We start from the raw sequence: 14,332 nt of genomic DNA on the forward strand, positions 1-14,332 counted from the left end.
TAGATGACAGTTAGGCTATATTATAGAAGATACTGCCGTTGGATTGACGTATAAACATTGGCAATATGGAAAAAAAGGTAGAGAATGCAACCAGGCCGACCAGTAAGACGGCAGAAGCCTAGCTTTTACTCGCGCGGAAACTATACTTTGTAATTCTCAAACCTCTGCTTTATTGGTTTAATAAAGGGTTATATAGCGCTGGTACTATCGTCATTAGTTTCTAACGAAGCAGATAACAGATTTCGACATTCGAGTAATTGTTTTGTGAATTTCTTTCTGGGTTATATGTCGATAGGAGTCTAGGTCGACTTTAATCTTGCCCCACGAGATCATCGACCAGGCTTCGAATTAAGCTTGCTTACAATTTATGGCCAGGCAGGGAGTTCTAGACTACCAAATACCAAATGATGTATATCAGAATTCAATCAGAAGACGATTGTGATGCATCTTGTTAATCGCCAAGCCCATCATGTTAAGGTTTCTGCGATCCATGGTTTTACGGTGTTGCCTATTCTATATTCCCACCCCGGGTGGAGACTGAAAATTATTGTTTTCCCCGCATGAAAAATGAAAACGCTAAGATACAATAACTTTACCAAGGTACCGGTTGCGAAGGATGTCCCATTAAAAATTTTAGACTCAATAATATATCGTCACCACCTATAAAAATGCGGAATAGCCTTCTAATTTCGATCATTCAAGCCGAAATGACATCTTTAGCTTCCCCAAGCAGTTTGCTTTCGGCAAAACCGGAGCCTAGAAGGATCGATCTAACGCAATCCAAATTATGAAATCATTACGATTTAGATGTCTGAAGGGCGTAATTCTCTTTCATATGTAGATATCAGAGCCCCCTATCTGGCAACAACCTGCCTGATCATTGCTTACCCGCATGATAAGTACCTAATACAACTTTAAAATTGATAAATCTTGTGGTAGTCTCCTCCAGCTGGCCAAATCTTACTTCGATTATGTAAATACCTCAATGTTGAATGCACCGAATAAACCATCACTTTACTTTAGTACAAGGGCCCAGGCCAAGCCCTACGCTAGGTTTATGTAGAAGCTGGATGGCTAACACTAAACTAGGCTTTCCGAGAATAATAAGCTTCCTTACGGGCAGTCAATGTCCGTTCTTCCTTGCCTTTCACCGGAAGACCCAGATTCGCTCCATCACGACGCAACAAATGCCTAAGCTAGCAGGCTACAAGCGCATAATTCTTTGCGCCGACGGAACATGGCTGGCATCTGATGAGGGAGACAAGTCTGTGCCATCAAACGTTGCGAAGATCGCCCGAGCAATTGCGACCAGTGGCCCCGATGCCGATGGCAATATTGTGAAGCAGATCGTGTCGTACCATTCCGGCCTAGGATCCGGAGACCTTCCGTTCCAAAAGGCCATATATGGTGAGTGCTCAGCTAGAATGTGCCGCTTCCCATTTATTAAACGAGTGTGGCTTATGTGCTGCTTCCCTTATAGGCGGCATCGGCTGGGGATTAGACGTCGACGTGTGCCAGATCTATGATTTCATCTCTAATAACTACGATCCTGGCGACGAGTTGTTCTTTTTCGGCTTCTCGCGCGGAGCCTTCACAGTGCGTTCAGTCGCTGGCCTGATAAGTGACATCGGTGTCCTCTCTGCAGTGCACATGTCGCATTTTGCAGAAATGTGGAAGGCCTACCGTGAGAATACGGACGGAGAGCCTTTCGAGAAAACGCCGTGGTATCAGCAGAATAAGGACAAGCTGCGCTTGATAGATGATCTTAGGATTAAAGTTGTTGGGGTTTGGGACACTGTTGGTGCTCTGGTACGCGACACGGGGATGATTAATGATATACTGCTACCACGACACTGACCTCACATGGCTAGGGAATCCCTGAATGGCCGCTTGTCAGATTGGCCACAAAAGCTGGCATCGCAATCAACAAACAGTACGCATTTCACAACACGAACTTATCAAAAAGTGAGTTATTATCACCAATACCTTACTATACCGGCGCTAAATAGTGCTTCCTGTTAGATTTAGACTATGCCTTCCAAGCCCTTGCCATTGACGAGGAACGACAAACCTTTCTTCCTACCCTCTGGCATAAGACTATTGACGCCCCGGCTAAGGATCTACAACAATGTTGGTTTCCCGGCGTTCACGGCAACATCGGTGGGCAAGCAGAAGATCCACGTACCGCTGGTGACCATGAAGAGATCGGCGATATCACATTTGCATGGATGGTAAACCCCTTTCTATCCTCTAAATTACGATTCTAGTTGACTCAGTAACCTTCGAAAATAGGTGGACAATCTCTCCGACATGCTGACCTTTGAAGAGGTCGCGATCAAAGTACTCATCCAGCAGCACCAGTACGCGCTGGCCGAGAACAACACCAAAAATAAAGTTACAGACGGCTGGGGCTGCGGGCCCATCGTTTCTAATTTCTCTGGCCTGCAAGGCACCTTCTTCCGTATTCTTGGCAAGCAAGACCGCACGCCGGGTAACTACCCGCGGGGCCCAGGTGACGGAAGTGGTGGCGCCACAAACGAGTATTTCCATCCGATTGCCCGGATACGGAAGAGTAAACTCTCTAATTACAGTCCAATGTCGCTTTACGGGTATTCCCTCGAGGAGCCTGATGGTGATGCCGGCTGGAGGTGGGACAAAAAGGGCGGACAGGCAATACCCGAGTATGTGATGCGCCCAGAGAAGAAAATGAGTGTGGTGCACCAGGGGGACTATAAAACTACGGGTAGCTTGTCAAGGTTGCTGTGTCCGAAGGTCCTTCTCGCAGATCTTGATAGGGATAATGGCGTGCGACCTGAGTGATCAGAGGTTGCGAATGTAGCGTCTCGGATGAATGAATGGCTAATTGATACTGTATTTCGGTGCGTTGATTCTTTATTTGTACAGCCAATGCAAATTGTACAAGGGTATGTTCAGGCCTTGATATTTGAATATACGGACTGATGTTGAGGATCACCTCAGGTGAGATTGCAGGCTCCCAGGCCTGCTCTAGTGTAGATTGTGTCTCTATGCTCCCTCTGTCTTCCTATCCTATTGTGGTGAGCTACGTCTGACAGACGTCAGGAAAATCTGGGCAATTTGTATGGGAGAAAAATGGTGGGGAAGAAAAAGAAAGGGGGGGGGGGGGGGGGGGGGGGTTCAGAAGCGCAACATCGGGCAAGGTGCTTCCGTCGATAGTCAATGGCTGGCATCGAACCTTTCCTTTTTAGGACGAATGTGCGGTGGTAAACCCGGTTTCGCTCGCTCTATAGTCAGTATTCAACTCGGCTTCCGCTAGTGACCTCAGCTACTCTAGGGTTAGCTAGAATAATATAGAGCCTGTCTTACCTAGGATCAATAAGCTGCTCACTACAATTCCTACTAGATTAAGGATTCCCAAGATGCTTCTAGACCGCATGAATGACTAAATCAGTGGTGGTGGCTTCCACCGAGGATAACAATGCTTAAATATCTGCCTACACATGATCACTGCAAGGAATTACAATCTAATGGCATGATAACGGGATATAGGAACTCAGATACGTAACCTGCTAGCACGTATATAATTCCATAGCATAAAAGGATTACCAACCCCTATGAATCAAGCTGCTGAGGCATAATGTGATATCACCAGCTGTAATATTAACTGTTCTGGAATCATCACCGGAGTCCATCGCGGTCTCCAACCTTCCTTATATGGCAAACGCTCCTCCTGAAACATCGCTTTTACGTATTTTGTTGGCAGTTTGTAGAAAAAGCCCTTACCAAAAATAGACTGGAAGATAGCAGCTTCACCACAAGCCACCTTGTGTTTTGAGGAGTCGAAATTTAGTTCAGAGTTCTTTGCCTTCTGCTCTGCATGTCGCCGCTTACGGAATCGACCGAGGTCGGAGATAGTGAACGAATCCTTGTTGCCTGGATACTGAACCAATCTGCCAACCAAATCTGGGTCTGGTTTAATGCAGTCGCCTAGGGCGCGGTCTTCTCGGGAGAGAGACACGTCATGTTCCACAGCATGAGGGCGACCAGTCTGATCCAGATCTAGCACAGGAATTCCAGACTCATTCACCTGTCCCGGGTTCCGAAGGCCGATATGAGAAGTCTCATCATGAACAGTAAATGCTCTCTTCACTAGGATATGTCGGATATCGACACCGACGCCGATATATTGGAGAGCATCTTTAAGCTGGTCGGCCGTGATATTATGACCGTCACGGGGGATCAATCCGTGGTTCGCAAGAGAATTGAGGGCGGGGCAGGGAGATCGTAGATCTCCTGAGGCTGCAGGGCGATATTCGCCTTTTTCCACTGCCTGTGAATGACTAGGCATTGTATCGTATGAGATAAGTGTGCAGCCCAGGTTTCTCTTGGTTCCGAAGGTGTTTATCTCGTGTATTAGAAAACGTATATTTAGGGAAGGAGAAGCAGATGTTAGGACAATTTGTAGGTCTCGGCGTATCGCGGCCCATTGCAATCATTACGTAGTTGTGAACTGCAGTGAGCTAAAAAGAAGGTCTAGCCCCATATAGATAGAGACAATAATGAGTTCATCTCTTGAAATTACAATGAAAACCTGGTTAGAAGAGTGCTGTTAAACACGGAAACATAAAGGTCTAGAGGGTGTTACCAGCCAGTTCTTTGAGTAAAAGAGTGCATTTCAACTAAAATACGAAGTACAAAGAAGGAAGAGAAAGAAGGAAAAGGATTGGTGAAATCAGAGTCTTTTGTGGGGCTCCGATCAATCCTTCTACTTCCAATGGAAGGCGGTCAGAAGCGGCATAATTCCAGAACACCACGTCTAGATCGTCACTGAGGGGTTCGATCACAGCCCACTAGCCCCATACCCTCCCTGCCTTACTGAGAAGAAATCCCCAAAAATGACCCCCATAGAAGCTATAACTCCAACGTTTTCGGTACAAGCTAGACCTCTTCATTTTGCATATAAAGAAGTCTCAGATCATATAATATGTGCGTGCTTCATCATCCTGACGCTACGCAATTGCCACTGACTGCATGTGCAGTAGTAAACCGGTCACATGATCCATATCCTACCACAGGTTGGGCTCCGTCATTATAGCTGATTAAAGCTTTTCTTGGTCATCTGCCGCACGGGAGTCTAAATTAACTTTGAAACCTTGCATTATCCCGCGAGATCATCCACGAACCTTAAAATTTAGATTGCCTACAACCCTCTGCCATCAGGTATGGTACCATTGTATACTATGCTGTCAGATAACGTATCATAGCTTTTAATCAGTGTATTTGTGTAATAACATAATGGTGATTTTTGTTGATAGTCCTACCGCGGTAGGCAATCCTCTGGCCAAGCGTAGTCATCATTCAAGCGTATCAATGGAGAACTTGTTAAAACACTTTTATACGTGATCCACTGTCTAATCTTCCCGCCATATATACTAGGCTCAACCATACAAAACTACAGGCCCTGAGTCCAGTTCATATTTGAAAATACTGATGTGTCATCTATTGATGTAAGTATTTTGTTCGCATTATTTCAGTCTACCGGCTTGATACGATACGTTCGTATGAAATGGACAGTACAACGTTTACATCCCGTCCCTAAAGTGACGTATACCCGTAACCTTCATGCTACATTTCCATTTCCTTCATCGAGACACAATTTGACGAGATCCAAGGAATAACGCGTCTCGAAACGGGTCAGCTCAGGCGACATGTTGCAGCTTCCAGGTTCTGTCACAGGTTATTACCGTCATTGTGATTTCACATATTCGTATGTCCGGCCTAGACTCAATGACACATCACGCACACATTCGCAGTGATAGTTCAAAGCTAAATGTAGAGTTTGATCTTCACCTTTGACTCATTGGTGCCGAGTCGTTCTGTACGTCATATGAGCCAAATGATGATACCTTTCTTTTCTGGCTGCCACAAAGCCGCACAGGCTGCGTCTGCAGGGAATCTGCTCTTTCAGGCATTCCGAATACCACTATAACCTCGCCTACATCTTTCATCAGCGCTCTCACTATTGAGAATATTGTGGTATCGCGCTTCGCTGCCTGATATCGGGTAAACTTTCCATTTCCCCGCAGAAGTGTTAGGTACCGGTTGTCATCTTGGTGCATAAATTGATTTTTGGTTCTTTAGTAGGCTTCATACTTGAAATCACACCCTCTAACGCCCATTCCCTGCCGAACCCAACAATGTCCTCCCTACTCCCTTCGCCAACCCTTTCCACACTGCACGGCTTTCGTGATATATTCAGGTCCCGAGTCGGCTCAGACTTGACTGAAAAATCGGAACCAGTCCTCTCAGAAGTGCTCGACCGCTTCGACTCGATTCTTGGGACATATGCGGACGACGACAATGCTACTGAGGCCGCCAAGCGCGAGAAATCCACCAATTGGGTCCTCCTGTTGAATGACATGGTTGAATTTCTCGAAGCACATACCGGTCTTATCCGCGATGGGAAGAGCCAAGCCCTTAGGATCGATGAGGATATCGGAATTCTTATTGAAATTGCTCATACAAAGGCTCTGAGGGAGGGGATTAATGACAAGAGCTATTTGGTGTGTTTTCCTTTACTGCCAAGCAGGGAGATGCTTGAAGGTCAATTTTGCTGATGTAAGAGGAACTGCAGATGGAGCGTGCCATTAAACTTGCAGCTTCGTTGCCCAATTCCTCAGAGACTCAAAAAAAGCTCACAGGAAACATAATTAAGGGACTCTGGGATAGTCTGCAACACCCACCATTGTCATATCTTGGTGATGACCATGCGTATCGCACAGCGGATGGATCGAATAATGTAAGATGAACCGAGACTGAATATTGCGAGAGAGATTAATTGATTGATCGAATCTTACTTCCAGAACTGGATGTCTCCGAAGCTTGGAATGGCAGGCTCTGTCTATGCCAGGAGTATCAAACCATTGAAACAAGGGAGGCTGTACCCTGATCCCTCGGAGGTTTTCGACAGTATGTGCACACGCAGCAGAAATCGCTGGATAATTGCACATGATAACACTTGATAGAATTGCTGGCTCGTCGCGAGCCACCCAAAGAACATCCGAACAAGATCTCGAGCGTGCTTTTCTACATGGCCATCCTCATAATCCATGGTCTGAGTCCTTTTCGTTTTCGCTTAACGTTAGAATCCCTCCTGAGGTTGTACTAACCGACATTCAGATTTGTTCCGCACCGGCGACGACACCAAAAATGACCCCAATCCAAATTTCAATGTGTCATCCACGTCTTCCTATCTTGATTTAGCTCCTTTGTACGGAAACAACGAGAAGGAACAGGAAGCTGTGCGTACCATGAAAGATGGCATGCTCAAGCCTGATGCCTTTTCTGAATATCGTCTTCTGGGATTTCCACCGGGTGTCTGCGCGTTGATTATTGCTTTCAACCGCTTTCATAACTATGTCGCGGGAGAATTGAAACGCATTAATGAAGGAGGAAGGTTCAGTCCAAATTCACGCTTGAGCAAAGAAAGCGCAGAAAAAGCGGTTGACAACGCCCTCTTTAACACCGCAAGACTGTACGCAATTGCTCCATATCTGCTTAAGTTCTTATGAGTTAACTGCTTTGCTAATAACCTAATCAGCGTCACATGTGGCCTCTACGTCAACATCATCCTCTCCGACTATGTTAAGACCATTCTCAACATGAACTACGCTCCGGATAGCAGCTGGATCTTGGACCCTCGTGATCCTTTCTCCGATGTTTTTGACAACAAATCCGACCTCCCTATGGGTACTGGAAACCAGGTCTCCGTCGAGTTCAACCTTATCTACCGCTGGCATGCCAATGTCAGTAACAGAGACGAGAAATGGACGCGAAACTTCTTCCAAGGCTTATTCCCCAACCAAGACATCACAAAATTGCCCCTGCGAGATTTCCTTAGTGGGTTGGGCAAGTGGAGGGACGATATTACGGCCCAGCAACCCGAGACCCGCACCTTTGGAGGATTGAACCGCAACAACTTCGGCACCTACGATACCGAGGCCCTGGCGAAGCTCATTGCGGAGAGTACGCAGGATGTGAGCGGTAAGTGCTTTGCATAGCCATCTATCACCTTGTATCGCCTCACTGACTGAAATGAACCGGTAGCCGCCTTTGGGTCGCGTCAAGTTCCCGTGGTGCTCAAGCCCGTCGTCATGCTTGGCATGAGCCAGGCGCGTAATTGGCACGTCGGCACACTAAACGAACTTCGAAGCTCCATGAGCCTCACGCCGCACAAGAGCTTTAGTGACGTTAACCCTGATCCGGAGGTTCAGGAGGCCATGAGGGCCCTCTATCAGGAACCGGATTTCGTGGAATTGTACCCTGGTGTGATCTTCGAGGACACGAAGAAACCAGTCTATCCCGGTTCAGGACTCTGTGCTGGCTTTACAATCACCAGGGCCATCTTGAGCGACGCAGTCACGTTGATCAGGGCTGATCGGTTTTATACCCTTGTATGGTATCCCTAGAACTTGCAATACTAGCTTATCTCAGAAACTAACCCATCTCCCGCCAGGACTGGACACCCTCCAGCATGACGAACTGGGGTTTTAACTTCATCAAATCCGACAAGCCGCAGGATAACCTAGCTCGCGGCGGGAAGATGCATCACTTGCTTGATGTGGCCTTCCCTGGGTTCTACAAAGGTAACTCCGCCTGGAAGTTGTTCCCGTTCACGGTCCCCGACGAAATTAGGCGCATCTTTGAGGTTCAAGGTGTTGCAGGCAACTATGACTTCTCAAACCCTCTATAGATGAGGGGCAAGTGCAGTTGCGAAGGTAAGCTTGACACAGATTTGGACTCTACCTAAAGAGGGGTTTCAAGGCAGCCTCTAGGTTTGCCAAACTGAGGACTTGTTCGCGACAAAGAGCTGAGTAATATGTTTCGCTTACCGCCGCAGAAAGTCGTTTGGTAGTTCTTTTATTTTCATCGCATTGAAGTTTGGTTTATTTCAGGCCTCCGATTTAGTTATTGTAATCACTGCCATGAGAATGAAATTTTCTGATACAGATGCAAAACCAGCTTCACAACCACACACTCATTAAGTATTGTAGAGCCCCACTCCCAAGCCACTAGTCCCGCAATCTTAGTGGAATACCAGGCATTGGAAGAACTGTCCAGGGATAAGTAATATTGAACCTGTAATTTTATTATGTTAAATAGTCACCCATGTCTACCTGGCCCAGTCCGGCATGAGCCCTCAGTGCCAGGGCGCCGATATGTTGCGGACCATGTTTGCCTCGCTCCTCAACTCCATGCCCACGGGGTATCTCGCCCTCCTCCATATTCTGGCTGAGACGGGCCTGGCCCACGAGGTCCGCAAGGAACTCGCCGACGCGTAATATTCTCCCGACCGCAGCCCTGCGGAACTGCTGGAGATCCTGCCGACAAAAATGCCGCTGCTGCGCTCCATCTGGCACGAAACACTTCGCATGCACAACAACTCCCTAACGGTGCTGAGGTCGTCGCCGACACCCAGTTCACCGGCAAGAAGAAATGGTTCGTGCAGAAGAGCGGGGTGATCAACATCCCCTGTGGCCTCGTGCACTTCAATGAGGCCCTGCACCCGGATGCCGAGTCCTTCCACGCGCGCCGGTTCTTGGAGAAGTCGTTGGGCGGAGAAGGCGAAAGCCATGCCCGGACGACGAAGCCGTTCGGAGGTGGCGCAACCCACTGTCCGGGGCGGGTGTTTACCGAGAAGCAGATGATTGGAATGGTGGCCTCGATAGTGATGCCTCTAGGACTTTCAAATCGCGAATGCGGACTGGCAGATGCCGCTGGTGTCAGAGTTCGACGATATCACCAAACAGCCGAACGTCTGGCTGAAGAATTCCAAGCGAAAGCAGATTTGACCTACAAGTCTGTGCCGGGGATGGAACGGACTGGGCAGGCAGTGAGTGGGCTTTGGACTCGGGGGTACTCTTGGACATCGGTAGTCAACATTGCGCTATAGAAATGAAACCCGAGGAATGATCATCAAATGAATAATAGTGATTGCTTTCTTTTGTAATCCTGGTCTACCTTGTCTTAGTTTTTTGTTTCCTGCCGCTTTTGCTTCAGCCCGACGCCGGGGTAGTGACCGTGCTCTCAACGCTGGACCTACCCACTAGGTCCGCAAACATGGACGGTTGAGCCAGCAAATCCTGAGGAGGCCCATACTCGGTCAATCTCCCCTGGTCCAACACCGCAACCATGTCCGAATCCATAATCGTATCCAATCGATGAGCAACGGTAAGGGTCGTGTAGTCCTGAAACTCGTCCCGAATGATCCCTTGCATGACCTGATCCGTCTCGGCGTCGACATTGCTTGTTGCTTCGTCGAGGATCAAAATCTTCCCCGAGCGTAGCATCGTGCGAGCCAGACAGAACAACTGCTGCTCCCCCTGCGACAGAGGTTGCTCCTTGATCTGTGTGTCCAACCCCCCGGCTTTTCGATAGCGTCCCAAACCTTCGTTTTCTTGAGAGCATTGATAATGGCTTCGTCGGGCAACCTTTGGCTGGGGTCGACGTTGATCCGAACAGATTCGCTCAAGAAGAAAGGCTCTTGGGGGATGGCAACGATACGACTGCGTACCAGCTCCCGTGGCAGGGTTTGCAGGTCGTATCCGTCAACCCCGATACTTCCACTGTCAAGGTCCAATAGTCGGAGTAAGGATAACAGAAGTGAGCTCTTGCCGCTACATTGTCACCCATTGTTAGCAAAACAGGAGGTTCCTTGGGGGAAAGAGAAAGGACGAAGAAAAAAGAGAGATACCCACCTTCCGGTCCGCCCACAAATGCCTACTTTTTGGCCAGGCAGTACAGACATGGAGATCTTTTCCAGAGCTGGAATGGAGGGGCTAAGTACTGGTCAGCGTCGTCCACTTGTAACCAATCAAACCTAGCATGACCCGTAAGAAGCCGAAATATCCTTCAGTTCAATGGCACCATGCTCCGGCCATGTTTCCGGGTAAATAATATCTTCCCCTTCCTGATACTCAGGTTTGACAGTCTGCTCCAAATTTTTCAGTCTCGCAATCGCCCTCAGCGAGGTCTCTAACTGTGTCCAGCTGTCAATCAAGACAGCCAGAGCTTGGTTGAATCCGAGAACATTATTCAGTGCCAGGCCGATAGTGCCCGCACTGGTCATATGCGGCAGTAAGACCGCCAGGGCAATGACTACAACCCCAACTGCCGCAACGAGGAGATCGAGAACAAGGTTGAGCCAGCATTGGATGCAGTACATCAAGTAGAAGGGCCTCTGGGTGGTGTCCAGAAGCTTGGTGTTGGTCTCCTGAAATTTCTCCTGCCAGCCAAATGCACGAAGTGTGGCCAGGCCCTCTAGGGTCTCCAGAAAATGACTGTACAGCAGGCTCCGGGACTCAAGATCGAGAAATCGCAGTTGGCGCGACGTTCGGAGGTAGAACCGCTGCAACCAGTACACGGTGACGGCACAGATTGGAATACAAACGGACATATAAGTTGAGCCCATAGCGATAAGTGCTGTCTGGGAAAGGATTTGGAAAATCTCTGCATTCTGGATTAGCCTACTACCTCCATGCATATACTCCGCGAAACTTTGGAGAGACAACACTTACGGACAACCACGCGAATCAGGCAAAGAGGCAATACCCGGTCAATCAAACCGATGTCCTGGCTGAACCTGGGTCATGTCAGAATTCGAGTCATCTACCACTGATTCCAAAGGCCTTACTGGTTCAATATTACACCACTATCGGTTTTTGCAAAGAAAGATAAAGGCGCGCTGTGCAAGATCAGCGGTTGTCAGCTTCAAGAAAGACCTTCGACGCCCTTACCCAACAGCAACCCGTAGAAGGATTCGATGAAGATTGAGAGAGGAGATTGGCGACATCCAGATCAGAGCCCACCTGCACCATATTGTTAGACTTTCACCTCAATTTCCCTATTTTTTGCCACGAAAACGACACGTACCAGAAGGTTAGACAGCGGAAAAACATAGCGGCAACAGCCAGGACAACATAGACACCCATATATTTTTCAATAGAACCTCCGTTCACGTTTGTCCACCATTGAAGCCAGATCTCTGCATACTGTCAGCATCCTGAGTCGGTTCAATCCTAAAGCAGGTTCGACCCGAACTCACGCTGGAAGGCGGTTGCAAAGGCAAACAACGCGGTAGAAGCTACGAAGCCAAATGTCCGAAGCCAGCCAAAAGATCGAAAGTAGTACGCATAGACTGCCATGTCACCAGTCTGGCGTGTCAGATCTGCGTCATCCGGTCGCGGTGCCTTGATTGCTGGCCGTGGTTTGGAGGATGGCTGGGGTGCACCGGCAACGTCCTCCGCACCGAGGACCCCCTCATAGCCGTAGGTCGCTATGCCTGTTTTGCTTTTCTGGATGTCCTGGCCCCTCAAAATCTCTCGGAGCTTTCCCTCCCGACTTAGGACGATGACCTGGTCGGCGATGTTGAGATGGCGGACTGGAAATGATCAGTTACGTCTTCAATTATAGGGTCGGATTGTGGTACATACCGGAGTGAGTCACCAGGAGGATGGTAGTCTGTAACCGCCGAAATAATCCTTGCTCACTGAATAAGCGGTTTACGACCAGTGCTTCGGTCTTCTGATCCAGGGCGCTCAGAACATCATCCAGTAAAATAATACCGCGTCTAGCGTAGACCGCTCGAGCAAGCGCCTACGAAAGGAAAATTAGCCGCTGGTTGGTAAATGTTGAGCGGGGATAGAAGCTAGTTGAACGTACCACTCTCTGCTTTTGACCGCCACTAAGGGTTACTCCTCGGCTCCCAACTACAGTCTGTTCGGCCTGAGGGAGATGCGACAGGTCTTCCTCCAGAGCACAGGCATGGATGGTAGTCTGAAACCATACATGATCAATTTTTTCCTCGTCGCAGAACCCGCAGATAACATCTTTAATGGTACCATTGGGCAACCAGGGGCTCTGAGCACAAAAGGCAATGTCTTTTGTGGAGACGGAAATGGTGCCTGCGTCGCAGGGTAGTTCTCCTAAGACCGCTCGGAGTAGTGTCGATTTTCCACAGCCGACGGGTCCCACCACCAGCGTGAGGGAGCCGTCTGGACAGTCCATGGATACCTGATTTAGAGCTGGGTCGACGGTTGGTGCAGGCCGGATCGTCGCTTGCTGGACCCCAACGGTGATGAGGGTCAAATGGATGCTAGCCTCTGCCCCTTTCTCATCTCCCTCACGCATTGTCTTACCGTTGGGATGGCTGGGGCTCACCTCTGACCCCGAGTCACCACTGTGAGAACCACCGAGTCCAGTGACTCCGGTCCGACTATCCGAACCTGCTGGAGCACGAAGAAATTTCTGGAGTCGATCAAAGCAGCCTTTCATGGCTGCAGACTCATTAATCGCAAACATAAGGAGGGAGGCGGGTTGGGTGACCAAGGTTATAATGGAGAGAGACCTAAAAGCCTGGTTCGTGGACAGGCTATCGGTGCCGCGAGCAGTGGCTTGTGCTACAAACACCACGAACGTCAGGACTGGGGCAAATATCAACGGGGCAGAAGCAATGGTGTTCGTCCACAATGACAGCCAGCGAAATCCCATGGCGGACTGGATTTCCTTGCGGCGGTACTGCTGCACGCTGCTCTCCACCGCCTCAGTCACGCCCATGATCTTCATGCTCTTCATCGAACCCAGCATAGATGCCGTGACGGCAATGCGTTTCTGCACAGCCGCGTTCCAGACCTTTTGCCTTCCGACAATTAATTTGGAAAGTTGCGAGTTGGCAAAGGTGCATACTGCGGTCGGTTAGTGTTGGACGTTTCGGACAGGCGTTAAGAATCTACAAGGATAGGAGCTATGCAACAACATACAGACGATCAATCCAATGGGCACCACGGCCACCGCGCCCAATTGCTCAACCAGCAGCCACATGCCGATTGCAATTTCCACAATGCGCGCCCATACCTCATGGAGATTTTGTAAGCCCACAGTGACACGATCGATGTCCGTGCTCATGAGCGTAAGCGCGGCCGATTCATCGTACGAGTCACGCATCTGCAATGTCTAACTATATACGAGACTGACCAACGAGCCCCGCGCCATTGCAATCATTCTGTACATTTCGCGCTTGTAGAGGACGGTGGTGATCTATCGAAGCTCAGTATCCAGGATCTCCCGCCAGTGGGGGGAAGGGGGCTGCAGGAACGACTTACGGCAATACTGAGATAGACTAGGAAAGCAGCCCCCACCAGTCCCAGGGCATGGCTGCGGTGTTGTTCTGAAGCCGGGGCTTCGACAAAACTGATAACACGGCTGATCAGAAATGGTTGGGCGTATGTGAAGCCGATCTTGGCCATTGGCCAGTCGCGGCCCGACGGCCGACAAGAGGGCCCATCGCATGCACGAG

At 49.1% G+C, this 14,332-nt stretch overlaps 5 protein-coding genes across 5 annotated transcripts; 3 read left to right on the forward strand and 2 right to left on the reverse strand.

Moving 5' to 3' along the window:
* Nucleotides 1–1,187: 1,187 nt before the first annotated feature.
* On the forward strand, nucleotides 1,188–2,820 carry N7471_001908 (T6SS phospholipase effector Tle1-like catalytic domain-containing protein; the record flags this gene model as incomplete). Its single annotated transcript, XM_057274628.1, has 5 exons — nucleotides 1,188–1,407; nucleotides 1,481–1,809; nucleotides 1,872–1,965; nucleotides 2,023–2,231; nucleotides 2,293–2,820. 5 exons carry the CDS (start codon nucleotides 1,188–1,190, stop codon nucleotides 2,818–2,820), a joined length of 1,380 nt encoding a protein of 459 aa, XP_057139266.1.
* A 778-nt stretch (nucleotides 2,821–3,598) lies between these two features.
* Nucleotides 3,599–4,327, reverse strand: N7471_001909 (putative peroxidase; the record flags this gene model as incomplete). The annotated part of the gene is made up of 1 exon (XM_057274629.1): nucleotides 3,599–4,327. The coding sequence occupies one exon, from the start codon at nucleotides 4,325–4,327 to the stop codon at nucleotides 3,599–3,601; it is 729 nt and encodes a 242-aa protein (XP_057139267.1).
* Nucleotides 4,328–6,176: 1,849 nt separating this feature from the next.
* On the forward strand, nucleotides 6,177–8,731 carry N7471_001910 (Psi-producing oxygenase A; the record flags this gene model as incomplete). Its single annotated transcript, XM_057274630.1, has 8 exons — nucleotides 6,177–6,542; nucleotides 6,614–6,778; nucleotides 6,843–6,948; nucleotides 7,005–7,091; nucleotides 7,159–7,513; nucleotides 7,580–8,022; nucleotides 8,086–8,432; nucleotides 8,495–8,731. 8 exons carry the CDS (start codon nucleotides 6,177–6,179, stop codon nucleotides 8,729–8,731), a joined length of 2,106 nt encoding a protein of 701 aa, XP_057139268.1.
* A 439-nt stretch (nucleotides 8,732–9,170) lies between these two features.
* Nucleotides 9,171–9,931, forward strand: N7471_001911 (uncharacterized protein; the record flags this gene model as incomplete). The annotated part of the gene is made up of 2 exons (XM_057274631.1): nucleotides 9,171–9,293; nucleotides 9,338–9,931. The coding sequence occupies 2 exons, from the start codon at nucleotides 9,171–9,173 to the stop codon at nucleotides 9,929–9,931; spliced, it is 717 nt and encodes a 238-aa protein (XP_057139269.1).
* Nucleotides 9,932–10,034: 103 nt separating this feature from the next.
* N7471_001912 (uncharacterized protein) lies at nucleotides 10,035–14,282 on the reverse strand (the record flags this gene model as incomplete). Its single annotated transcript, XM_057274632.1, has 13 exons — nucleotides 10,035–10,361; nucleotides 10,427–10,655; nucleotides 10,737–10,817; nucleotides 10,869–11,487; nucleotides 11,556–11,620; nucleotides 11,672–11,722; nucleotides 11,775–11,846; nucleotides 11,911–12,022; nucleotides 12,083–12,418; nucleotides 12,471–12,633; nucleotides 12,700–13,721; nucleotides 13,797–13,989; nucleotides 14,139–14,282. The coding sequence occupies 13 exons, from the start codon at nucleotides 14,280–14,282 to the stop codon at nucleotides 10,035–10,037; spliced, it is 3,414 nt and encodes a 1,137-aa protein (XP_057139270.1).
* Between the last annotated feature and the right edge of the window lie 50 nt (nucleotides 14,283–14,332).

This window comes from Penicillium samsonianum (genome assembly GCF_028829775.1).
Source record: "Penicillium samsonianum strain IBT 33392 chromosome Unknown utg000002l_segment0_segment0, whole genome shotgun sequence".
Classification (NCBI taxonomy): domain Eukaryota; kingdom Fungi; phylum Ascomycota; class Eurotiomycetes; order Eurotiales; family Aspergillaceae; genus Penicillium; species Penicillium samsonianum.